Source organism: Micromys minutus (genome assembly GCF_963924665.1).
Source record: "Micromys minutus genome assembly, chromosome: 12".
NCBI classification, from domain to species: domain Eukaryota; kingdom Metazoa; phylum Chordata; class Mammalia; order Rodentia; family Muridae; genus Micromys; species Micromys minutus.
In genome coordinates, this window is record NC_137981.1 from 24564547 (window position 1) to 24590636 (window position 26090).

A 26090-nucleotide genomic window follows, 5' to 3' on the forward strand; every position below is an offset into this window, starting at 1 on the left:
AAGTCTTCTGCCTGGCGTTGTATCTCAATTCCTCTCAACAATACAGAGTCCATACTACTCAAAGAACAATGCTTGGAAGAGTAAATAAACAAAACAAACAAACAAAAAAACCCACTTCAACCAAAACTTCAATCCAAATACAAAAACTCACATAAAACTGGTTATGCACCCAAAGAGGAAACATAAGAGTATAAACGTTTTACAAAAGAGACCATCTTTAAGGTCTTAGACTAGGGCAAGATATGACATCAAAAGCATAACCAACTTAAGAAAGCACATGCTCTACATTAAACCTCATCAAAATCAACGTCTTTTCTCTGTAATCCAGCTAAGAGCTCTAAATGGCCAGCTACAGAGTGGAACAAAATGGTTGCAAATCATATATCAGGTGGAGAAGAACATTTAATAAAGTGTGTAAAATATATAGATAGAAACACTCAAGAAGCCCTTCAAAGTCAATGGCAGGATTTAAGCAGTCCCACTAGAAAGGGAGCAAAATACAAAACCTGACAATTTACTGACAAAGATGTGTAAGTATATACACATACTGATAATATATATATATATATATATATATGTATATATATATATATATATATATATATATGCTGATAAATTATTCATGATTGCTCATTAGGAAAATGTAAATTTAACCCACAATGAGAAATCACTATCCAACACATGAGATTGAAGAAACAAAAGGTAGGAACAACGCCAGGTGCCAGCAGATTTTCTTATAAACCTCACCATTCGACTGCCACAAAACAATCACATGTAAATGAACACTTATGTTCACACAGGAACCTACAGAAATGTTCATCATAGTGTTATTTATAATTGCCAGGGTCTGGAAGCAGCCTCAATATCCCTCAGTGAGTGGATGTCTAAACAAAATGTACTGGATGGAAAGCAGGCGTCGGCGAGAAGCAATGAACTACGATGACGCCAACAACCTGGAAGAGTGTGAGGACTCAGGCTGACTGGAAAAACACAGCGTGCACCACTCCCTTCATAGAGCACATGTAGTGGAAAATCCAAATAAAATCATATCGTTACCAACACCTGATTGAAATGCAATATTACAGCTTTGCTAAATGTTGCACTGGGGAAAACTAGGCTGAGCCTAGGCCTCTTTGTGTTATTTCTTACAACTGCATGGGATTCTAAGCCATCTCAGTAAAAATATCAATTTCATAATGATATTGGATAATATCAAGTTGGATCTTGCATCCTCATCAAAGAATTTGAGCTCTTAAGTAGTCAGATCAGAGCAAAAGGAATAGGTTGAAATGGAACACTCAATAGGTGTGTGGAGAGAAAAAAACCAGTATGTTGAAGATGGGATATAGTGAACGAAAACAAAGCAGGAGCTCAACAGCAGAGCCCAGGTGAGAGGCCATGTTGGAACCACTGTGCTACTCGGCGGTGTTCAGGAAAGCCCAGACTGCCCCCTTCTCAGCACTGTCTGCTCTTATGCATGTTTACATTGCACGTTTGTTCGTTCTTTCAGCAATTTGAACTGCATTTGAGAATCTGATCATGATCAAGACATTTTCAAAAGTAACTCCGTGACATCAAATTTATCCTCTCATTGTAGAATTTTAAAATTATTTTTATTTTCAAAAATGAAGGGAGTCATACCTGAAATGATATCTTAATTAAATAAAAAAGGAATTCGCTTTTGACAAAACTGTTACAATTATATGAATATAAGCAAAAATTAAATAATTGGTGTGTGTGTGTGTGTGTGTGTGTGTGTGTGTGTGTTCGTGTGTGTGTTTACATGTTTACCTTGGCATGCATGTAGAGGTCAGAGACAATGTGAAGGATCTGGTTCTTTCCTTCCACATGTAAGTGCCATGGACTGAATTTAGGTCATCAGCCTTGACATGTGCTATCTTTACCATCTGTGCCATTTCCAGGGTCCATTTAACACATTTGAAAAAATTAAAGATTTTTGAAGATCTGAAAATATATTAGACTTGTGATTTCCATTAATTTTACATGAATGTTGATAAAATTTTTATTAAGTGAGTTTACTTTCTAGTCCAAAGTATCTGAGGAAATTTAATTTGTTAATTTTAGTGTTTTGATTTATTACTTTTATAATTGATGTTTAAGTGTTCAGACAAATTTAATTTATACTTGTATGTAATTATGACTAAAATAAAACACAGGATCATAGAGACCTTCATCTAGCTACAGAGCCTATGTCTGGGTGTGTCTCTGCCTGGTGCTCTCTGTGCCATGACGCAGCCTCAGCATGACTACATCCTCTCTGAAGCTTTTCATAGCTGATGGAGATCAAGGAAGAGCAGACATACCTTATGGGGCTGTCCATCCTGGACACCGTGAGGAAAGCGGCAAGGTTGGCTGTGTAGGAGGAACATACAATGAGGGTGAAGAGCCACCAGCTTCCCATCACGATGCGCATGGCCACAGAGTTCACTGAAGACTCTCCACCTGCAAAATACAGAGGGATTAACCTTACCCATCTCTCACCAAACAAGAGTGGGCCCTCTTTGGACAAGGTCAAAGACTGCTAGCACGTGTACATAGGACATTATATTTTCAAGAAAACATCCTTAAAACCACCAATATTGGAAAAGGTCAGAGGATTGGAATCTAGTGATGAGAAATTTGTCATAACACCAAAAATATAGTCTTCCAGCCAGAAGATTCTATTTCACTGTGGGAAGAACTCCTGGGGCCTAATGTAAGATCTTTAGCAATTTCAAATTCACACAGAGTACACTTATTCTGTAAATAAAAACTTTCCTCCTACCTGGGGGTCTTCCTGATTTCTTTTCACCCAGAGAAATAAGATTGCCCATACCACTTTTATTAATATTTGGCTCTCACTGGATGATCCCACACACAACTAGGACATAGGGAAAGCACTGCACATAACTTTCAGTGAGAAGCTACCCCTTTATAGCTTTCATTTTTCTTTGTCCCCTCAGGTGGCAGTTGAAGAAAGCTCCTTCCTATTCTCCTATAACCTTGGAGAGCTTTTGCTATGCTGCACACCAGGCAGAGATTATTCACATGAAGACATTTGTAATTTGTGACTTCCGGTCAAAATTATACAATCCTGAAGCACACCACTGGGTAGAGGTGATATCAGGCTCCTGGAGGGCAGAAGGCTCTATAGTTCAAGAACTGCTTACAGATGGCTGCACAGGGTTGATGCTTGTTCTCAAGTACATTTGACACCCTCATGTATATAGCAACCACTCTACCATGGGAGGGGAAGAAAATGCACGGAAGACCAAAGTTAATTTTACCTAAAATAGAGAATCGGGGTTGGAAGTTGAGGTTTTGTGGCTTTATTTAATCTCTACCTCATATTGCTTAGAAAACTAGAGTGCAGTCTGATACTGGCATTGTCCTACAATCAAATAAAATTACATTTTAAATGACTTTTGTGGTATGCATCTGAGAATTTTGCCAAAGAATGAGCTTTTTCTTGTTCCCGGGTCTATTCAGACATCAGAAAACTGGAAATGTACCTTGCTGAACAAAGGCTCCATAGACGATCCAGATGGCACTGTGCAGGGTGGCAGAAGCTGAGGGTCGTGGCTGGGTGGCACTCTGAGACCTTACAGCTTGTATCCGATTCAACACGAATATGAGCACGCCCACCACAGGAATGGCGGCAGCAATGCAGGCCCACACCGCAAAGTCAAAGGGGGCGAAGAGGGAAAAGATGCTGATTTTCTCCTCAGGCTTCTTGATGAGGATCCCTACCGAGTAGTCCATGTACCGCTTGCTGAAGTCTACCACACTCTCTCTCTCTGGAGTGATGGTGATTGCAGAGATGGCCAAGTCTGCTCTCTGAAAGACAAAGAAGCTAGTAAGAGGTGGCCTTTAGTTCTTTGCTGATTTCCACCCTAGGTCAAGGTCCACCTTCTACCCATTTCAAAGATCTGCTCAGACGCAATGGGTTTGAGAGCTGACCAGTGAGAACTCAGAGAACATAAGAAAAACCAAACACCATGTTGTCCTTGTTTTACAGTTGTCTCTCCCTGGACCTAGAACTGACTTCTGTTTTTAACCTGTGGCTCATGACCCTTTTGGAGAGTTGAATATCTGATACCCTGCAAATCATATTTACAGTATGATTCATAACTAGCAAAGTTACAGTTATGAAGTAAGAACAAAATGGATGGGGGTCACCACAACATGAGGAACTGAATGAAAGGGTCACAGCATTAGCAGTGTTGAGAACCACTTTCCAAGACATTACTATTCAATGAAGTACTTTCACTTTCTATGAATTACATTTGTTCATTTTCTTTTCAGTCTACCTACCAAACTCTGTCTTCTGTTGTTTCTGCCTTTGTTCCAGTCAAAGGTGTTCTAATACTGAAATACATCACCAAATAGATGTAACCCAAAAGCACACATGGCCTTCTACTTCCTACCAAGGACACCCTTCTTTCTTCAAAGTTAATCTGCATCCTTCCTGGCCAGCCAGGGCATAGACACATGCTATGTCTCCAGCAAGCTTCTTCAACTTTTACTATTCCATATCAATGGCTTTATTTCTAAAATACTTCAGAGTTAAATGACTGTACAACCATACTCAATCTCAAAATATATTCATCTTCATTGAATTTTAAACAGTTCTTATTTATTATTTGTGTGTATAATTCTGACTTCACATGGCTTCTAGAAGTTAAACGTTGGCCTTCAGTCTTGAACAGCAAGTATTCTTATTTTATGAGCCATCTTGCTGCCTTTCTGCTTTTATATACATACTTTAAGCCAAGGTAGTATCCTCAAACAGAGATCACATATTACTCTTAACTCAAGACCTGAAGACATGTTGGCTAATTCTTCTATAGTCAGGAAGAGTCTCTCTTGACATGCCATATTACCTGAAAATCATACTCCAAGAGTGCATTAAAATGAACCGTTTTGTAAAGGTTAAGAGTTCCATGCTTAGATCACTGAATGGGAATTCATAATGGGACCTATGCCCCCCCTTAAAACACAAAGGTGCTGAAATGTACAGTCAGCATCCTGACCTTGCCTCAAGGAATCTACAGAAATAGGTATGTTTTAGAATGACCAATTAAGACTGTATAGTTTAACTATAAGCTCAAATAGAGAAAATGTACATAGAAGGGTTTTTTTATAAGGTTTAATGTGCAAGCTTGAAGGCATATATATATATATATATATATATATATATATATATATAAAGGTCCTAAGTTGAATTCTAACAACCTAGAATAACACTGGGAAATTGTTGAAGTTACGTATATCAGAGCATGCTAGGTTTCTATTGCCCTTCTCAAGAACCAAAGATCAAGACATCTCTTTTAAGGTTGTGAAAGTTTGTGCAATATTTAACATCTGAGAAATAGTGCCCCTGAGAGGCTTGGCAGGTAAAGGATTCCGCTACTGAGATTGACGACCTGAGTTTGGTCTATAGGACTCATATGGTAGAAGAAATGAATTGTCTCCTGCAATTCCTCTGGATACTATATGAACTCAGGGGTGTATGTATAAGTGCATACTACACACACACACACACACACACACACACAGTAATAAAGAATAATGTTCATAAACTATTTAAAGAGCTATAGAAGAGATTAAATTAGAGCAAGGGAAGTTAGTAGCATAGGATGGATGGGGAATTATTTATGGAGCAAGATCGAGAGGCGCACACATATCAACTTAAAGTACAATTTCAGGGGGCTTCCTGTGACTAGAAGGGAGAGTACCCCACTAATGAGGGAGGCCCTGTACTTACAAGCATGTGTTTCATAAGAAGTAGAATTTTTACATAAAGTTTCAACTTATTTCCAAATTATATAAGGATAACTTGTTTTTCCTTTGAGAAGAAACAAAAGTTATTAGGTATCTTGAACTTGATGACAAAAAAAAAAAAAAAAAAAATATGTGAAACCTCTCTGAGGGATGTAGCCATGGTACTCAACAAGAAAAAATGGGGACACAGTGGAAGATAGAAATCACATATATGCACCATTAATATATTAATCTGTATAGACCTCTAAATTTTATGTAAAACTTGACTGTACACATTGAGGGTAGATAACAAAATTGATTCAAGATTTTAATAAAGTAAATAACAAATAATGAAGAACACAGGAAACCGTATGTAATGAAGCACATGAAGGTTTTTCTGGATGGGTACACAGGGTAGGAAAGGCTACGGTGTCAGAGGGGTGCAGAAATATACAAGAGCGATAAATCTCACACTTGAATGCCAACTGACCACATATGATAAACCTCCACATATACACAATGTTCCCTACTGCAGCAACATAGCAAAGTGCTTCTTAATCTGTAGGTCATGATCCCCACAGAGGTCACATATCAGATGTCCTGCATATCAGATATTTCTATTAGGGTTTATAACAGTATCAAAATTACAGTTATGAAGTAGCAGCAAAGTAGATTTATGGCCGGGGTCACTAAGGACATGAGGAACTGCATTAGAGGGTTGTACCATTGGGATGGTTGAGAGCCACTGCTTTAGAAGAAGCAAGGAGACTAAGGGATAGGAGTAAAAACTGAAATGAACTATAGCTGGATATGAGTGGCCACAGTGCAATAATGGAGTGCTTAGAGAGAAGATTACAGTGGTGCTTGTACAATTACTAAATATCATTGGAACTGAGATTTAAGCCGGGTAATTTTTATAGGAACTAAATTCTACTGTAATAAAGTTCTTTTACAATAAAAGATTAATGAAACTGGCAGAGGAACAGGCCTAGTGTCTTCCTACATAAGCTTAAAAGGTTAAGATTCTGGTTTATGAGAAAAAGACACACACACCCTTAAATAATCAGCACAAGAGGCTGTGGTCAGGAAGTAGCAGAGATGGTGACCTGCAAGATGCTAAAATGATACAGAGGAATATTTACACCAAAGGTAACTAGAGGTCAGTGTGACAAGGGACTGTTAATCTAAGTTTGTCCACAGCAATGTCAGGAATGCTCAATGTCAGCAGAAGCAGTAATATCAGAGAGGGGGTCACCATTGTAACAGAGGCCATGAAATAACAGGAATAAGAGTAGGAGATGATGAATCACCTTGATGCTGTAAGGTTCAATGTGAAATTACTTTGCAGATAGAAGGAAACAGTACAATGTAAAATTGTTATGTGAAAGTATGGGGTGGCTATACCTCAGCACACAAAGCCAACATTTACAAAATGGAAAAAGTTGAGATTATCAGAGTATGAGAAAATAAAAGAGCAGGAACAGGCACAGAATGAAAGAGGGAGAGGAAACGGATATCTCGGTGTACATCCAAGGACTCCAAAGAGCCAAATTCAGTTATCTCTTAGAGACATAGTGGAATGCCCCTCTTTGTGGCTCTGATCCCAAAACTTACCTTACTAATGAGCTCCCCGATCATCCCGTTCCAGGAGGTGTTATGGAGCTGGTGACCATACCTGCCATCAGGGGCCTGGTATATCTCATATTTGAATCCTAGAGCCTTAGCCAGTGCATCCAGCACATCAATGGAGAACCCTTTATAACGCTTGGGCTGCCCAAGGATATTCTCAGCTACCATCACAAAAGGCTCTTCCTGCAGAAAACAAAATAAACATTCTTCAACCCAACAGGTTTACTGACATATATTCCCAGGATATTGGTACAGAGGCCAATATGATGAACTGTAATATTTGAATGTTGTATTAGGGATGAGGGCATAGCTCAGTGGAAAGGCAAAGGTTTTGCATATGTAAGACCCTAGGTTCTATCACCAGCATGGACAATAATGATACCAGCAGCAACAACAGTAGTGAAATGTTGGTATTTACCCAATGTCTACCCAAAGGCTGAACTCCTCTGCTCTTTTCTAAAAGCACTTTATGGACAGTCAAGGTACAGTGCACAGGAACAGTGCTCCAGCCAACAGGTCAGCATGGGGCAGTGAGTATTTAATTGTCCTGTGTATATCTTTCTAGCCTCTATCCTAACCCTTAGACCCTACAATAAAATGGTTGAGTAATAATATTCTTTCCTTCTTCTATAGAATTCATATTGACATAGGACTCTGTCCTTAGTATATGCCATTATTCTAGGGGAGCCACAGAAGAACTATAACACTTTTTATGTAGAGTAATGCATGGTCATAAAGCTATGTGGTATTAGATGGAAAGAAGGCACCATTTCATCTATCTGGTTGTATTAGAAAATAAGTGCCCATTAACAGGTCAAAATAACACTATAAAAAGTCAAAGCATAGGAAAAGATTAACCCCCTTCTATCATGAACCCAATCCCATGTTGAGTTTATACCTACAGACTAGTGCTATGTCCTGGGAGGTAGATGACCATCTATAAAACATTTCTGTCATCCATCCCCACCATTTCTTCTTGTGTGAAACTGAACATGAAGGTGCTGAGGGCAAAGAGCCCCAGGGAATCCATCTAATGGAGGTACTTTAGTTAAAAGAAACAGGATATAAGGCTCACTCGTGGTCTATACGTAGAAAATGCAGAAATGCTGCAGGACAAGGTTTGTGAGTTTCTCAGTGGGAAAGAAGGAGTTGAATTATGACTGACCTACCCCAAAATGTGAAAAATTTCAGATTCTCTAAAAGAAAAAAAGGAATATCAGTCTGACAATTGTGTAGGTCTATGATTTTAAGAAATCTATGTGGAAAAATTATAGCTAATAAACATTTATTCATTGCAAATTTAGTATCACCTTTTCCCACAGCAGTGTTGGGCACTAGGAGAATGTTTTTCCCTAGGCATCTTTCTAGAGAACCTGGCTACCCATACTGTTCTCCAAGAAGTAGTAGGAGATCAAGACTCAGGTCACATTGCTAATATTTCTTGGGATCCTAGCAGCAGGAAACATGAGTGGCCCTTCAACAGAATACCCTGGAAATTCCAGAAGCCCATGGGAAGACTCTTCCATCTCATTCCAAAATAGGTTATCCATATCATTATCTGAATGACAGGAGTCCTAGGAACTGAAGTGGGTCCTCAAGATCCCCTTCTCAACCCTGCATTATCCAAAGAGACCTTACTATCTCCTTCTCAAGCCTGCATTAATCATAGAAGAGCCTCTGACCCAGAGACCTGGAGAACAAAGTTCCCAGGACATCCTCATGATCCTACCAAGACAGTCACCACTTTGAGAGTCAGTCCTTGGAGGCGGCTGCCCATGGGTCTCTCCTGAAGACTGCCATTCAAGCCCTTCTCCGAGTCCCAGGTCGCCAGCTGTGGAGGAAAAACAGAAAAGAAGGGATGGAAGACTTGTAAACATCTTAGAGGCTCTTTCCAAACTGAAATCTTAAACAAATCAGGTAGACAGCAACAGCTTCTCAGAGACCCAGAGGCAAAAAACCATAAAGAGGAGAGAAATACATCAAACACAGAGTTTCTCTTCTCCCATCATCTCATCTGGAGCCCTAAGAATTCCAAAAATTTCTAAACTAATGTCAATTGGCAGGATTTGGCCTCAGGAATGCTTGTTTGTATCAAATTTTATTCTGTCTTCCATGAAAACAGTATCACGGTGTTCCCCACAATGTGTCCTCTTCCCTAACTGTGACTTTAACTTTCCATCTCATGCTACCACATGGGTTAAATTGAGAATAATAATTCAACTAACTAAACCACAAGTAGATAGCCTGCTAAGCCTATGTTACCCAGGGCTAAATACTCCACCTATTTGTGCTGTAGTACAAGCTCTATAACTTTTAGTGAAATGTAGGTAGAAGCTAGTAGAAAACTGCATGTGCTTTGCATCTGCCAAAATCTTTATGAGGCCTTGGGCTATATCTAATAATTAGCTATATCTCTGGTGCATAGTCTATGAATATGAAGAGGACTCTAACTTTTGAACAATAGAGTCAACAAAGGTAAAGCTGTTCAAGAGTCACGGTTCCTTACTGCACTGCTACAAGGTTTCAGTAATAATGACCAGACCCCTGTGTTGCCAATAATTCCCAAATATTATTGAAGAGAATATATGTGTGTGTGTATGTGTGTATGTGTATGTAGAGAGAGAGAGAGAGAGAGAGAGAGAGAGAGAGAGAGAGAAAGAGAGAGAGAGAAACAGAGACAGAGAGACAGAGGGACAGAGAGACAGAGAGAGACAGAGACAATAGACCCTTTTGAGTCAACTAAATAAAATCCTTGAAGTCTGGTAATGAGGAATATTAATGTACCTTGACCTAATAGTATAAATGCATATTGGGCTCTTTTGGGGGAACTGTTTTGAACACACCTTGATCCATCTATTGAGATTCTGATTCAACTGGCTGGTAGTAGACAATGTATGTATGGTTAGTTCACTTGGTGATTCTATCATTCAGCCAGGACTGTGAACCACTGCTATTAATTAAACTGGTAGTTCTAAAACTACAGATATGTGCAGGTCACACACTAAAAGAAGCCTGGAATTTCTTATTGTTACTCTGGGCCCAACAACTACTAATATACACTCCATCTTAAATATCAGGGTGTTTGCCCGTAGAGACAGAATAATTTAATTTAGTGCATGGTTATAGTCTAAAGAGGCCACACCACTGCAAACTAATCCGTAGCACACTGGAGTGAAGAGTAAATTACTATTCCCCAGAATTTTAATCAAAGACATCAAGGATGTTAATGGTGCCATTCTCTGAGAACTGAAGAAAGGGAAAGCAATGAGGCTATTTCCCATGATGGTTCCAAGAAATAGCACCCAGACTTTGGATTCATGAAGCTGATTAAAACTTAAGGCCAGGGCCAAAGACATGGTTTACCGGTTGAAACCTCATGCAGAGGACACAGGTTCCGTTCCCAGAACCCTGAAGACCTCTTATAATTGCCTATAAATTCAGTTCCAGGAGATCCAATATCCTTACCAGGCCTCACAAGTATTGAATGCATGTGGTACACTTACACACATGTATACAAAACATTTGTATACATCAAATAAAAGTAAATACAATCTTTTAAATAAAATGTCAATTAGAGACAAAAGGAAATACCCAGTCAAGAGATTTATTTCCTGTTCCCTTTGTATGATACAAAATGGGTCAGGAATAGGTTGCATTTTGGCCATCTGCATCTGCATCCCATAACTGTTTAGCTGACCCTGGAGCTGTTGATTCCTGATTTGTAGTCCCTATTTCTGGGTGTGTGTAGTGTTTAGAGGCATCTTTGTCCATCAGAATGGCAAAGGCATTCATCATTATGATGAAGGCAAACCTGACATAACAGTGTGTCATCCGGAGATTCTACTCTATGTTATGATTGGATTTGTACAGCTGCTGTCAAGCATCCTTGGCACAGGGAAGGAGAATCTTAACACCTTGATACCCTGTCTTGAATGAGCACCTAGTATGGTGCTTTGTCTAGCCTTCAGAATCCAGGCTGTATTTGTATTAAGATTATACGTGGGCGCAAGAATTGAGAGTAAAGGCAAAAGGGAGCATGAAATAAACCCCTTGCCTGCTTAGGTTTTAGCTCTCTTGCAGGACAAGCTCTGCCTTTCAATACCTCTCCACATATGCTTTCTTTCTACTCACTACTAAGCTCCAGACAGAACTACTCCAGGCAGAACCATTGCAACACTTGCCTTATTGCTTTATTAATCTCAGTACTAACAACTCTTCTTTAATCAATCCCCTATGTGTTGGAATATACCTTTCAAATAAGCAAACCAGGCCTGGAGAGATGCCCTAGTGGTCAAGAATACTTATTGCTCTTACAAGAAACCAGGATTTTCAGCACCCCCATGGTAGTCACAACCATCCTTAACTCCAGTTTCAGCAAAGCCAATTTCCTTTTCCACCTCTCATGGGCACCAAGCATGCATATGGTGCATCGATATACATGTGAGCAAAATCCTTAAATGCATAAAATACATCTTTTAAATTTTCACAAAAAGTCAAAACACAAAGTAGGTAAATTATCATTTTAATAAGTCCTCATTTCCTACAGAGTAGCTCCAAATATTCCTAAGCCTGACCCAAAATAACAGCTCTCCCAAGCATAATCCCACTCTGACTTTCAGCCCAGTCAGCCCAGCCATGAATATTCCGACCCAGGAATACCCCTCGTCCAATGCTCATTATGTTCCTCCCAAACCTTACGCTCAATTCTTTCTGCCCAGGGATGCTATTTCTCTCCCTCTTCTGGGTCTGATAAACTAGGACTCGTTTTTAAAATACTTTCACCTTAGAGTAGTTTTTAGACTAACAGAAAAGTGGTAGATGTCTCACTGATAATTCTAGGCTTCCATTTTCTCCTGATGTTAAGATACAAACATATCTTGTATTATTATCATACATTAGAATGTTACATTCTTAACAGCTAATTAATGTTTCTCATGGCTTCAAGGATTTATGCAAAGTTGCACTAGACATGGTCTCCTGAGCCTTATCCTCAGGATAAGTCTCTGGGGCAGCTGTAGGACCTGATTCACTGTTCCACTCTCTGGGACCATACACAGCAGCTAGCCTTGCATAGCCCCATCATTTGGTCCAGTCTTGCCTCCGACACTACTGTGGTCTCCTCTCCATAACAGGCTGCTGTAACTGGTGAACATTTGGAGAAGATGGAAACCTGAAGGCATGAGTAACAGATTTTATGAAAGAGCCATGTACTGAAGCTGATCTCATCCTTTACCTGAATGATGCTCAGAGCATTTGAGACACTAAGTTTGTTGAATATATTCAGTCAGATTCCATTTTCTTACTTATAAAATCAAATGTATCTGTATTTCCTGCCTGTCAAGTAGAGAGGCTGATAAAGGAATAAAATAATTTTGAAATACCCTATCATAAAACAGAGTAATTAAGAATCACAAATAGGGTGCAAACTATTTGTATTATATAACCCGGATTACATGAAAAGAAAAAGTGTCGATTAAAATGAAGCAGAGTATGTTAAAATGTGTATATGTATTGCATATAGCAATAGCGAGCGACCATTATTACCTACTTATTGCTCATCTTCTTTAATAGGATTTTCACCACCTCAACAGGAAGGAAAAGGAGTTTTAGATAAACATTAACTGGCATAACAATTACACAAATTCCTATCAATGCTTTTTTATGACTGAAAACTGAAAGAAGTTCATCTGGCGTCTTATCTGTCACTAAGTTAAGGTTCTTCTAAAATCATAACCAAATAAGTCCATATTCTGTCTACAAAACACTGTGAGGTGGGGTCTCTCATCTCCTAGAAGAAGCATACTTGACTACTGTCTCATGCCCTAAGGTTCCCAGCTAGAGTGATCTGGTGGATCTTGGTGGGTCTGAAGAAAGAGTCATGAACGCAGGGAATCCTCTATTAAGAAAGTAGGATGACATCAAACATTTTTCTAATATTCAGTAAAATCTAATGGAAGAACAGTTAAATCAATGTGGACATCACAAGAAAAGGAAAATAGAAAGCCTCCTAAGCCTCTTAGCATCCATATCTTTGGTTCTGAAAGTGCTTGGGACTCAAAGGTTTTTTGTTTTGTTTTCTTTTAATATCAACTTTTTCTCTCGGGCCTTTAGGCATCCTATAACCTGCAAAAAAAGAACACTTCAAAGTGAAACACATATTCTGTCTTTCAAATACATCAAAGTGTAACCATGTTCCAGGATTCAGGATCCTTTGCATTGGGCAAGAAAGCTTACTCTCTCAGATGAGGACAGAGCCCAGTGCCTGCAGCTAAGACAATTTCCACAAAGCCATATGTTCTTGTCCAAATCTTAAGACAGAGTTGGAGCTCTCTGAGAGAGGCAACGCCTCAGAACACCCTATCTGCAATACTAGATCAAGATAGTTCCAACGAGAGAATCCAATGGAGTTTAAAATAATTCCCAAGCTTGAGGCCAGTCAACATAGAAGGGGAGTGTGCCCACCTCTACCCTAAGGGTATATATAGTGCTCCCTGATCATGATGCAAGGAGAATGTCTCAGTCAGTAAAAGCCAAACGAGGCTAATAGACTTTAAAAATGAAGAGTCAGTAAAGCCTTGTACTTGAAGATGTCCTGACACGTAGTCACATAGCTCCAGACCATTTCATTTGTGCCTCAGTACATGGACTGTATTTTGTAGACAGGATTTTGTTTATGAGCTCAGTGAATTGATGGCCATAGACACCCACTTTTGACAGCTGACCTGTTAAGATCAGTGCCACAAAAAAAACTAATTTCTAGCACTGTTAAACAAAATGAGCACTGCTGCTAGTTGATAAGAGCCGTGTTTTCATTCGCTGTGGAGATCTGTGCTACCCAGACCAGAAACAGGGATGGAGCACGGGGTTACGGCCATCACTGCTTGGAAGGAGATATATGGGCTCAAAATCTGATGATGACAAACAACTCTTCCAGAGATCAGCCAATTGGAGAATACATTTCACAAGCTACTGATCTCAGAAAAATGCATTTCCTGAGTCAATTGGGGGTGTTCTTAGAAACACTAAGTTGTAAGATGTGAGTATTTAGAACTTTGTGGCCCAGTTTTTAGTAAATGTGGGGCTATTAACCCTAAACTGAACAACATTCTTTTAAAAGATTGGACTTTGTGATCTATTGCTTCATTGCGGAGGCTGTTCTCTGTCCGTGGGAAGGGAGGATGAAAATTTGACTACTTTACAAGCAATCTGACTACTTTATAGCTCAGGGGCCAGTTTCCTAGTCTTGCTCATTTCAGGGACTGAGCAAGAAAGTAATAAGGAAAGGAGAGCACAGAGATGGGATGGGAGCCCAGGGAAGGGAAGGAGAAAGGGAAGAAAAAGAAGAAGGAACATTTATTCACTTAACCCGAAATTCCCATGTTTCATAAAACCTAGCACCATAATAGATCAATGACTTGTGAGTTGCTACCAATGAACCTGATGGGAAGGGCTCAAGAGAGAACTAGAATTAGAAATTCATTTTATAACCAGAGCTAAGGTCCCAAGTGAACTCTCTTCTTATCAACCCAGGACTGGCATGGGCAGCGTATAGACAGCGTCATAGAGACAGAGGCTACAGGTATGGTGGCAGCAGTGTTTTGGTTTATTATGTCACTGCAAGGGCTTTCCTAAAATAATATGGCCTCTGCGATTTTCATTCAGTTGCCTGCTATTATTGTAAGACAAATGGGCTCAGTGTAGGCTTCAAAGCATCACAGGCTTGGATGGAGAACAAGGTGAAGAAGAACTGATTATCCTGAGTGAGCTTGAATTGGACATTTAGCCAGCAATCATTCCAGAAAATTGATTACAAGTCCTTTATTTTTTAGGAAAGGGGTGCAGGAGATTGAATCAAAGGCCTCACACATGCTCAACAGCCACTTTACCAGTGACTAGTTTCTCAGCCAATTGTCAATTACAACTCATAAGCCAAGCCAAATGCAGGGAAGATGTGCTTAGAAGCAAGACAACATCTGAGAAGCAGAGTGTGAGCATCTGAGAGCAGAATGGTAAATTCTTTGGCCAAGATTCCTAAAGCAATGTCTCATTGGGGGATTCATATGGAGGATTGTACCCTGTGAGAGGCTCTAAGACTAGTATGGAGGGCTTAAATTGCAGAAGCTGTCAGTCAGCACCTTGTTAATAAACTACTGCTGAGAAAGGGGCAGATAAACTCATTAAGTTCCCAGACACTCTATAGGATGGTGACTCACTCTGACAGGGCAGAAATGAAAGACTCTATCTCAACCAAGGCCATTTGCACAAGAAATTGAGCACTTGGTGAGAGTTACAGCATCTTAAAGTCAACCCCAGAATAACTTGCCCCAGCAGAGGGCAAAACTGTCAGAATCAGAAATAAGAGTGAAGTAGGAAGAGAACTGTGTCATACAGAAGCTTCATGACAAACCTTCAACAAAGGAGAAACGAAAAGTTGTCCAGTGACACCAAAGAGGAAGATGAGAAAAACCGGATGCACCACCATTGCCAGAACAGACGGCTCATGGTGGCAGCAATGGGCACACCAAAGCTCAAGAAACCGAAAGCTCACTGGGATGAACGGACTGGCACCAGAAAAGGCTTTCTGTAAAATTTCTCCCTCTCCTAGGACTCTGTTTTCTCCCTTCCTAGTTCCAATGCTTATACTCACCCGTGAGTATAGTAAATGAATGTCATTATAGACATAAATTATCTATATACATATATACATCTGTAAAATAAATATCATATTTAAAATATATTTTTTCTTACAACTTTTTTTTAAAAAGAGAGATATATGTACAGATTTTTAAAGGCCTTTTGGCATAACACTATATGAATATATTTTTGTCAGTACTTAATTCTTTTAGAGGTTTAATAGCATGCATTGAAATCTACTAGTTACCATAAGCATAAAGTACATGTAGGACAGAATGTAACATGGAATCAGTCAGAGTTTTCTTGGTGTGCATAGATTAAACACAATTTTTGAACACCAAAAATTGCCACAAGGCTATATTCTTAGCTCTTCAATTATTAATGATTTAAGGTCCAGGTATACTACACTCTGAAAGGGTGTTATGCACTTATCTTTTTTTTTTCCTTAGAAGGACTGAGGAATATGTACCCCTCTTTTTTCAAAAAATAAAGTTGTAAGAGAAAAAAAAATAGGGCTGCTATGAACATTATGGTGGATGTGTCCTTATTGTACACTGGAGCATCTCTGGGGTATATGCCCAGAAGTGGAATAACTGGGTCTTCAGGTAGGACTATGTCCAATTTTCTGAGGAACCGCGAGACTGATTTCCAGAGTGGTTGTATCAGCTTAATCTTAGATAGGAGAAAATACATTATTTCTTTCTGAATTTAAGTAATTTCATTTATTATAAATTTCCAGCTTCATTTATTTTCTTAAAATTATCATGATTTCATTATAATTTATAGCTAAATAAAAATACCATAATTTAACATATTTTTATTTACTTATTTATTTATGTTTGTGCACAAACATATATGCATGTGGGTACCAGATGTCAACATTGGGTAAGGTATCTTCCTTTGCCATTCTCTTCCTTTATTTTTGAAGCTAACATAAACATATGTTTGTTGTCTAAACATATAACTAGCCAATAAGGATCCTCCTGCCTCTGACTCCCTAGTGCTGTGAAAATGTGTGCCACCACACTTGGCTTTTTACATGAGTTCTGGTAATCCATACTCAGGTCTCCATGTGTATGCAGCAAACATATTACTGACAGAGCTCTCTTCTGAGTACCCTGAATTTTGTTGACTCATCTACTGATGAACATCAAGAGCATTGTCTAGATATTTTGAACAACTATCTAACATTATTATGTCCAACTATTTTTACAATAGGGTAATAAGACTTAGGGTCATTGAATACATATCCAGGAGTGGCAGCATATGATTGGTCGGTCTCTCTCTCTCTCTCTCTCTCTCTCTCTATCTATCTATCTATCTATCTATCTATCTATCCATCCACCCACCCATTCATCCATTCATTTGTCCATCCATCCATCCATCCATCCATCCATCCATCCATCCATCCATCCATCCATCCATCCATCCACCCATGCATCCATCGATCCATTCATCCACCAGTTTATCTTAGAATCTCCCATACTGATTTCCACAGTAGCTGCATTAGTACGTGTTCAGACCATTGAAGAAAGGTCCTCTTTCCTCTCATCCATACCATTTTTTCATTTGTGTCCCTGATGTTCTGACTGAGGTGAAACAAAATCTCAGCGTTTTAATTTGCACTTCCCTGATGGTCAAGGGTATTGAATATTTTTGAAAATGCTCAGCTTATTAGTTTACTTACTGACTAGAAGATTTAATTTTGTAGATCTTTATATGTTGTAGCTACTACTCCTCTGTATAAAAGGTAGCTGCAAAGATTTCTACCATTCTATGGTCCATCCTCTAATGACAGAAGATGATCCTCATCATTCTTTTGCTATACTTATTTTTTATTTCATGCAATTCCATTTGCCAGTTATTAGGGTCAATCCAAGCCTTTTGGAGTCCTTGTTTACAAAGTTTTGGTGTATGCCTATACTGTGAAGTGTTTATTCTTTGTTTTTCTCTAGCAATTCCAGCTGAAATGAAATAATTCAAGATACATGCAAGGAAAGTGACACACTACCAAGTTCCCACTAAAAATATGACATAGCACCCAAGAATTATAAGATAGTGCTAAGTTTGCAGATAGTCAATACAAGACTCATAGTGGCTATATCTGAAGAAGACTTACACTTAATTTTCAAAAATAGAGAACATAACTTTATAAATTACATATTAAAAAGCTACATATATACAAGAAATGTGTATGTTCTTCTGAATCATGAGAAACTGCAAAAACTCAATAAAATAGGCCCAAATCCAAGATGGAAATTATGAAATGCTATTGAAGATATGGGGTGTATTATATGCTTCACACTAGAAGGCAATATGGTACTTTGTTACAAAATAAACATACAGCTACCATAAAACCAAGCAAATCTACCTCTAGGCCTTCTACAAAGAAATCTAAAGTATCTTCATAAAAATATCTGTATGAGAATTTTTGTAGAAGCTTTATTCATAATAGCAAAATAAAATAGAGGCTCCAGACTGGTCAGCAGATGAATAGATAAACAAATTATGGCACATCTATGCAACCAAATACTGTCCCAGAACTAAAATTCAGCAAGCTACAGATCCATGCATCAACACAGATGAAGCTCAGAAGCATTAAAGTATGTGAATGAGGCCAGACACAAAAGACTCCATACTTCATGGTTCTATTTATATGACAATCTCACCAAGGTAATATTACAGGTAATGAAAATATGGCTGTGGTTGCCTGAGGCTGGGAATAGAAGGAAAGTATTACATGCAAGAAGAAGCTGAGGTTCTTGATGGTAATACAAGTAGTCTATGTTTTGAGTGTCCTGGCAGTAATAATACACTAAGATAGATTTATCTGTATTTATAAAATGGGTATGTATAATGGCACCTAAAATGCTTTGCATGCTCATATAAATATTTTGAAAATGAAAAAACCATGTGCTGACAAATGGGACCAACTTATCATCTGACACATCTAAGACCATCTGGAAAGAATAATTAGAGGGAAAGATTCTCAAAGTAACAATACAACCCACAGCAGGACACTTGAGTGATGGTACTTTAGCTCCTGGGAGCTATGTGGCATCAAGTGGCCAGAAATTAACTGTTGTGACTGTTGACTATCACTAGGACAGGATCTAGAAAATGCCTAGGCGAGAGGAGCCTGTGGGAAATTCTGTAAGGGGTGATCTGCATTTAGGTTGGCCTCTGGGTATGTACAAGAGGGATTATCCAGGTCAGGGTAATTAAGGTAGGAAGGGCAACTTTAACCATGGCCAGCACCACTCCATGGGCAGGAGTACTGAACTGAATAAAAAGAAGAAACTGGATTGAGCAGAGGCATTTGTCTCTCTGCCTTCTTGGTGTGGATGTAATGTGAACAATTGTCCCACAGTTTCCTACCAAGATAGTCATTCAACCTTGAATAGTACGTCTAAATAAACATGGTCTCCATTACGTTACTTTTGTCACAGTATTGTCTCAGCAACAATAGTAACAGACAATATGAAATACCTTGGTGTGACTCTAACTAAGCAAGAGAAGGACCTGTATGATAAGAACTTCCAATCTCTCAAGAAGTAAATTGAGGAAGATCTCCAATACTCACTCTCCAATACTCATGGGTTGGAAGGATCAACATTGTAAAAATGGCCATCTTACCAAAAGCAATCTACAGATTCAATGCGATCCCCATCAAAATTCCAACCCAATTCTTCATAGAGTTAGAAAGAGCAATGTGCAATTTCATCTGGAATAACAAAATTCTAGAATAGCGAAATCCATCCTCAACAACAAGAAAACATCTTCAGGAATCACCATCCCTGACCTCAAGCTATATTACAAGGCAATATAGTTAAAAACTGCATGGTACTGGTACAGAGATAGGCATGTGGATCAATGGAATAGAATATAAGATCCAGAAAGGAGCCCTCACATACATGGTCACCTGATTTTTGACAAAGGAGCTGTAAACATTCAATGGAAAAAGGACAGCCTCTTCAACAAATGGTGTTGGTTCAACTGGCACTCAGCATGCAGAAGAATGAAAATAGCCCCTTACCTATCTCCCTGTACAAAGCTCAAGTGCAAGTGGATCAAAGATCTCCACATTAAACCAGATACACTGAAACTATTAGAAAAGAAAGTAGCAAAAACCATAGAACACATAGGCACAGGAGAAAAGATCCTAAACAGAACACCAATGGCTTGTGCTCTAAGGTCAAAGATCAACAAATGGGACTTAATGAGATTGCAAAGTTTTTGTAAGGCTAAGAAAACAAAACGGCAGCCAATAGAGTTGGAAAAGATCTTTACCAACCCCACATCTGATAGAGGCCTAATATCCAAGGTATACAAAGAACTTAAGAAGTTAGACACCAGAGAATCAAACAATCCTATTAAAAAATGGGATACAGAGCTAAACAAAAAGTTCTCAATTGAGGAATATCGAATGGCTGAGAAGCATCTAAGGAAATGCTGGACATCATTAGTCATCAGGAAAATGCACATCAAAACAACCCTGAGATTCCACCCCACACCAGTCAGAATGGCTAAGATCAAAAATTCAGATGACAGCAGATGCTGGCGAGGATGTGGAGAAAGAGGAACACTTCTCCACTGTTGGTGGTGTTGTAAACTGATACAACCACTCTGGAAATCAGTCTGGCAGTTCCTAGAAAATTGGACATAGTACTACCTGAAGACCCAGTTATTCCACTTCTGGGCATATACCCCAGAGAAACTTCAACATACAACAAAGACACATGCACCACAATGTTCATAGCAGTCATATTTATAATAGCCAGAAGCTGGAAAGAACCCAGATGTCCTTCAGTAGATGAATGGAAACAAAAATTGTGGTACATTTACACAATGGAGTACTACTCAGCTATCAGAAACAATGACTTTATGGAATTCTTAAGTAAATGGATGCATCTAGAGAATATCATCCTGAGTGAGATAACCCAGTCACAAAAGAACAGACATAATATGCAGTCACTGATAATTGGACACTAACCCCAGAAACCTCTGAATACCCCAGAAACAACTCACAGACTATATGAAGCTCAAGAAAAACAAAGGCCAAAAAAAAAAAAGAAAAAAAGAAAAAGAAAGAAAGAAAGAAAGAAAGCCTCAGTCCTTCATAGGGAAACAAATAAATGTATAGCACTCTCTCAGAGTGTGGTATACCTGAACCTCAAATCATTAATAATCCAAGAGCTAAGATAATAGCATTGTGGCAATTTTTGGTACTCACAGATCATTATGCTTAATCTATACCCAACAAGAAATCTGTTTCCATATTATGCTCTGTCCTACATGTCCTTCATGCATATGGTAACTAGTGGGATTTCTATGCATGCTAACAAGCCTCTAAAAGAATTAAGCACTGACAAAAATATTCATATAATGTTATGCCAAAATGTCTTTAAAAATCTGTAAATGTATCCTTCTTTTTTTTTTTAATCAATCAGTAAGAAAAAAAAAGAAAAAAGCAAATGAAAGTGCTTAAATGTTTGAGAATAAAATAAAGCCATGTATGGCAGCATATACTTTTAATTCTAACCCATGGAAGGCTGAGGCAGGAAAAGTGTCATAAGTTTAATGCTATCCTGAGCTGCATAACAAGACTCTGTCTCAAAAATAAGCACACAAAGATTGTAGGTGAAGTTTTACCTGCAAATAGTTCCATTAGGGTGGTGATTATTTAATGTTAAACCTAGTATGTTCCAACTTTTCCTAATGCTCATTTCAGTTTGTGAGATGATACATTTGCCTAAGCACAAAGGCTGCTATAAGTAGCTGTTTTGGGCTTTATTGGAGCCATAAGGGTTCAGGGGACATTCTCTCTGGCACAATACAGTTCTGTAATATGTGAATTGTTGTACAGAGAGGAAGCATTGCTTTTATAATCACAAGAAAAACAACAAAGCAGTTTTCATTTTGAAACTACACAGTGATCTAGCTTATGGCTGTAAGGTTGGCTTTGTATCTCTCTTTAATTGTCTTAGGTGTATTGGTTTTGTCTCTTCAAATAAACTGGATGTTCTGGTAATGGCACAGCAGAACAACCCAGGCTAGAATCCCATTTCTTCTACTGTGAGCCTGAAATCTTTAGCAAGTGACTTCAGCTAGTTAATCCCTCTCCTTAAGCTTAAATATCCTTATCTGTAGCTCTCATGGAGTCTGTGTTTTTCTCTCTCCTGTCTATATTATGCTCAAACTCACACTAATCGCTTTCTAAGTTTCATTAGTTTGTATTGATCAGAATTGACTATACAGTACACATTATTCACCATTCAGAATTCTGACAAGTTATACTCTGCAAGCCTGTTCTGCGAATCTCTATATATTTTAAAAAAAGAGGTGGGTGTCTCCCATAACACCCTTGCTAAGTCCTGGAGCATCTCCTCCCCCTGGTCACAATCATTTCCCTTTCTTCTTTAATTTCTATTTATGGTTTAAACCCCCTCTTATGATGATCTCTCACATCTTCAGGAGTGAGCATCTTCCTTTGTCAAGCCTATCATGTCCTGACATAGAGCTATGGTAATGCTCTGCACAATCTATTAAAATTTCATGTCCATCCATTCAAAAACAGATAATCTCTCTAAGACAGAAACTATTGCTTCTTCATTTTGATTTCCTTAATAAAATCTTATTAGGAAATTATTGTTTTTCATCACCCCCTGGGCACTTCCTCCTCATTGCCTGTGATGTTATGCTTCCTGATAATTCTAGATTTTTAACAAACCCATATTACATCCTGAACCAGAAGCACTATAAAAGGCTGGCTCCTTCTGTGCTGACTCATTTATAATGGTTTGAGGTCTCTGAGCTAGGTTTTCTCTTTCAAATGATTTTGTGTTGAAAACTAATGTTTTGAATGGTAGAAAAGCATTGGTAAAACAGATTAAATTAATGCCATCTAAGGCAGGAGACGTAACTCAGTAGAAGAGCACAGACTTGGAACTCACAAGGTGCTGGGTTAGAGCCTCAGTACCACAACTAGCTAATAATTAATTAATCCATCAACAAAACTTGTCATTAAAAAGGCACCTTGCCTTTACTCTGGACCTCTGTCAGTGTATATGTTCTGGGAACTGGCAGAATCTCACCCTCAGTCTACCCCATGTCAATTGAATGAGTGCCTGGATCTAACCAGGTCAGACTAGGGCACAGCAAAACGTGAAAAGCACAGTGATTGGTTTATAGTGCCATCATATCTTGTCCAGAACTTTGACCTACCAGGACTCTTATCTATTCATCTCCATCGAGTTCTAGAGTTTTCTTTCTTTTCTGTTCTAAGATGGGAATAATTTTATTGTTATCACCTTGTGATAACAGTATCTCATGTGAAACATGGATAATCCTTGTCAAGGACTCCAAGACTCCTAAAGTCCAGGTCTATTATTCAAATTCAACCAACACTACACTTTCCATTTGTTCCTCTAACACCCACCTCAGCCAGTGCCCTTGGCTGCCTGTCGTGGTCTCTCTCAAGCCAAGGTCATTTCTATTAGAGAACTTTGGGCGCAGCCTTTCTTCTCTACCAGATAAAACTTATCTCTCTGATTCACATCCCATGCTTGGCTCTCTCTCATCTGGCTGGTCTTACCTGATGAGGTATACTTTAGAAAATTTATTTCTAGGTCATTGATTCTAAGTCTTTGCAATATTTCCAAGCACAGAGTCTGACTATTTCCTTCACACTCTGAAACACTGTACTGTGAAAAAACAACTTCCATGCTACATTGGATATTTTTGCTATTGTTTTTGTGTTTTGGCTTTCTTTTTTTTTTTTTAACTTTTACAAACTAAATATATCACATGATTTCTCATAGCCCATGCTTTATAATATCCATTGTATGAACAAATACATTGAAGATCTACTAGGGACCACCAGGATTTTCCACAAATGACTACATAATACATTTCCAAGGGTTCTATAGTTGATGAGATTTATGGTAAAATATTCAGTGGGTTAAGTGGTTCAGACAAACTTAACTCACAAAGTTGTAGGTTAGAGTAAAGAAAGTGGACATTATGTACTAGTGATTGACTATCAGTATTTACTTCTATCATTTCCTTTGTCCTGAATAATCTCCCCTTTGCCTCAGTCATATTTCTAAAGAATTGTCTTTCTTAAAAGGTTTAATGTGTTGTTTCTTAAATTATTTTCCCTGTTTGAAAAAACCTGATCCCCTCACCCTCTGAACAGATACGGCTCATCTCCCTGCATTCCTGAGGCATTGCACTAACCCTAGTTCACGGCATCTTTTACATTTGGATTTCCATGTCAGCTTCTTTGGCAAACTGTATCTCAAAGTTTATTCTGATACCTGTCATTCCACATACACTTCTAGAATATAACTACTGTGCCACTGAACTCCCCACATGCTCTTCTGTAAAGTAACTTCTTTATATTCAATCAAAAGCAGAATTTAGTAGGTGGTCTCTATGATTTCAAGGCAAGCTTAGTATGTATAGCCAGTTTTAGAATAGCCAGGGCAATATGGTGAGATACTATCTCAAAAACAAAACAAACAAAAACAAAACATTCAAACTCTTCTCCCTTTTGATATGGTCTTATTTTCACACTTCATGTCTTTAAAGTGTGGCTAGAAAATGTCAGGCACCCTCTGCCTTGTTCTCTTGAACTATTCAGTCTATAGTAATGATCTTCGCCCTTGACATCATTGGTATTTCATGTCAGGTAACTCTTTGTCTTATTTTTTTATGGAAGACTTATTATTCAATGGCTTATAAAATGTTTTGCAGCATCTTTAACCTTTATCACGTAGACGTCAATAGCATCCTACAGGGTGACAATAAAAATAACTCAGACACTGTCAAAACTCTCTTGGAAGATAGAATCAGCCTCATTAATGGCCAATTGGGAACCACTTAGATACTCTATATGTAATATAAGTAGTACAACACTGAGACCACCATGCTTGGGTAGAACAGAGGGTATTCCACCCATCAACCCCAAAATCAGCCTTCCAGCCCCTTCTGCCACAGCACTCTTAAATATAGTACAATCAATTGAAACCTTAATACCAGCTCATCAGTTAGAAGAGTATTATCAAATGACCTCAATTGACACCAGAGGATTTGCAAAGCTGAGTCTTGACCAAACCTCTGACATACAGAATCCAAAAGCTCTAAAATAATTTTACCCATAATACTCAATTTTGTAATGTATTTATATTTATAGAATTTTATACTTGGTAATATGGCATAAGTGAAAGAAAATATTATAAAATATACACAACTGAAATTGAGATTAAGTTGAAGAAATAGAAGGATTCTAAGAAAAATTTGTGTATGAAAATTCAAAGAATTTTGTCTACAAAAACCCAAATAAAACATTGAGAGATGAAATAAAAGTTGACTTTGCTACGCTGTGATAGTAAAGTTAAGAACAATGCCCCTGCATAAATATAAAATGTAAGAAATTTGTTAAATAACCTAATAGAGTTGAGAACTATAGGCAGAACTTTGCAGAGTCCTTTGTGTTTCATTGCCATGTATTATAATCATGCACAATATAAAGATAGTTCACAGCTAAACAAGAGAAGAAATACTACTTTAAAGAAGAACTTAGGAATGATATATAGAACCCAAGATAGGTTGTATTAAAAAAATAAAATTATTTCTGTCTCTTCGTATACAACAACAAGAAGAAGCGAAGGGGGAGAAGAGGATGAAGAGGAAGAGGAGTATGAAGAGTATGAAGGAGAAGAAGATGAAGAAGGAAGAGGAGGAGGAGGAGAAGGAGGAGGAGGAGAAGGAGGAGGAGGAGGAGGAGGAGAAGAAGAAGAAAAAGAAGAAGAAGAAGAAGAAGAAGAAGAAGAAGAAGAAGAAGAAGAAGAAGAAGAAGAAGAAGAAGAAGAAGAAGAAGAAGAAGAAGAAGAAGAAGAAGAAGAAGTATTCTCAATTCAAAATGAAATCCTGAAAAATTCTCAGGGGAAAAAAAAAAACAATGTAGTCCCAGGAAAGTAGAGTAAAAGATAAAAAAAAAAAAAAAAAAAAAAAAAAAAAAACCAAAACATTTCTTAAGACCTTATAATTATTTAAGCTGG

The 26090-nt window shown here is 38.3% G+C and overlaps 1 protein-coding gene across 1 annotated transcript in view; it reads right to left on the reverse strand.

Moving 5' to 3' along the window:
* The window catches only part of GRID1 (glutamate ionotropic receptor delta type subunit 1), a gene marked incomplete at both ends in the record, with an annotated part of 697530 nt that overhangs the window by 109048 nt on the left and 562392 nt on the right, over positions 1–26090 (reverse strand). The window contains 4 exons of the mRNA XM_080926245.1: positions 2325–2463; positions 3513–3837; positions 7378–7575; positions 9122–9223. Coding sequence (XP_080782371.1) covers positions 2325–2463; positions 3513–3837; positions 7378–7575; positions 9122–9223 — 764 coding nt within the window. The remainder of the gene's footprint in view (positions 1–2324; positions 2464–3512; positions 3838–7377; positions 7576–9121; positions 9224–26090) is intronic.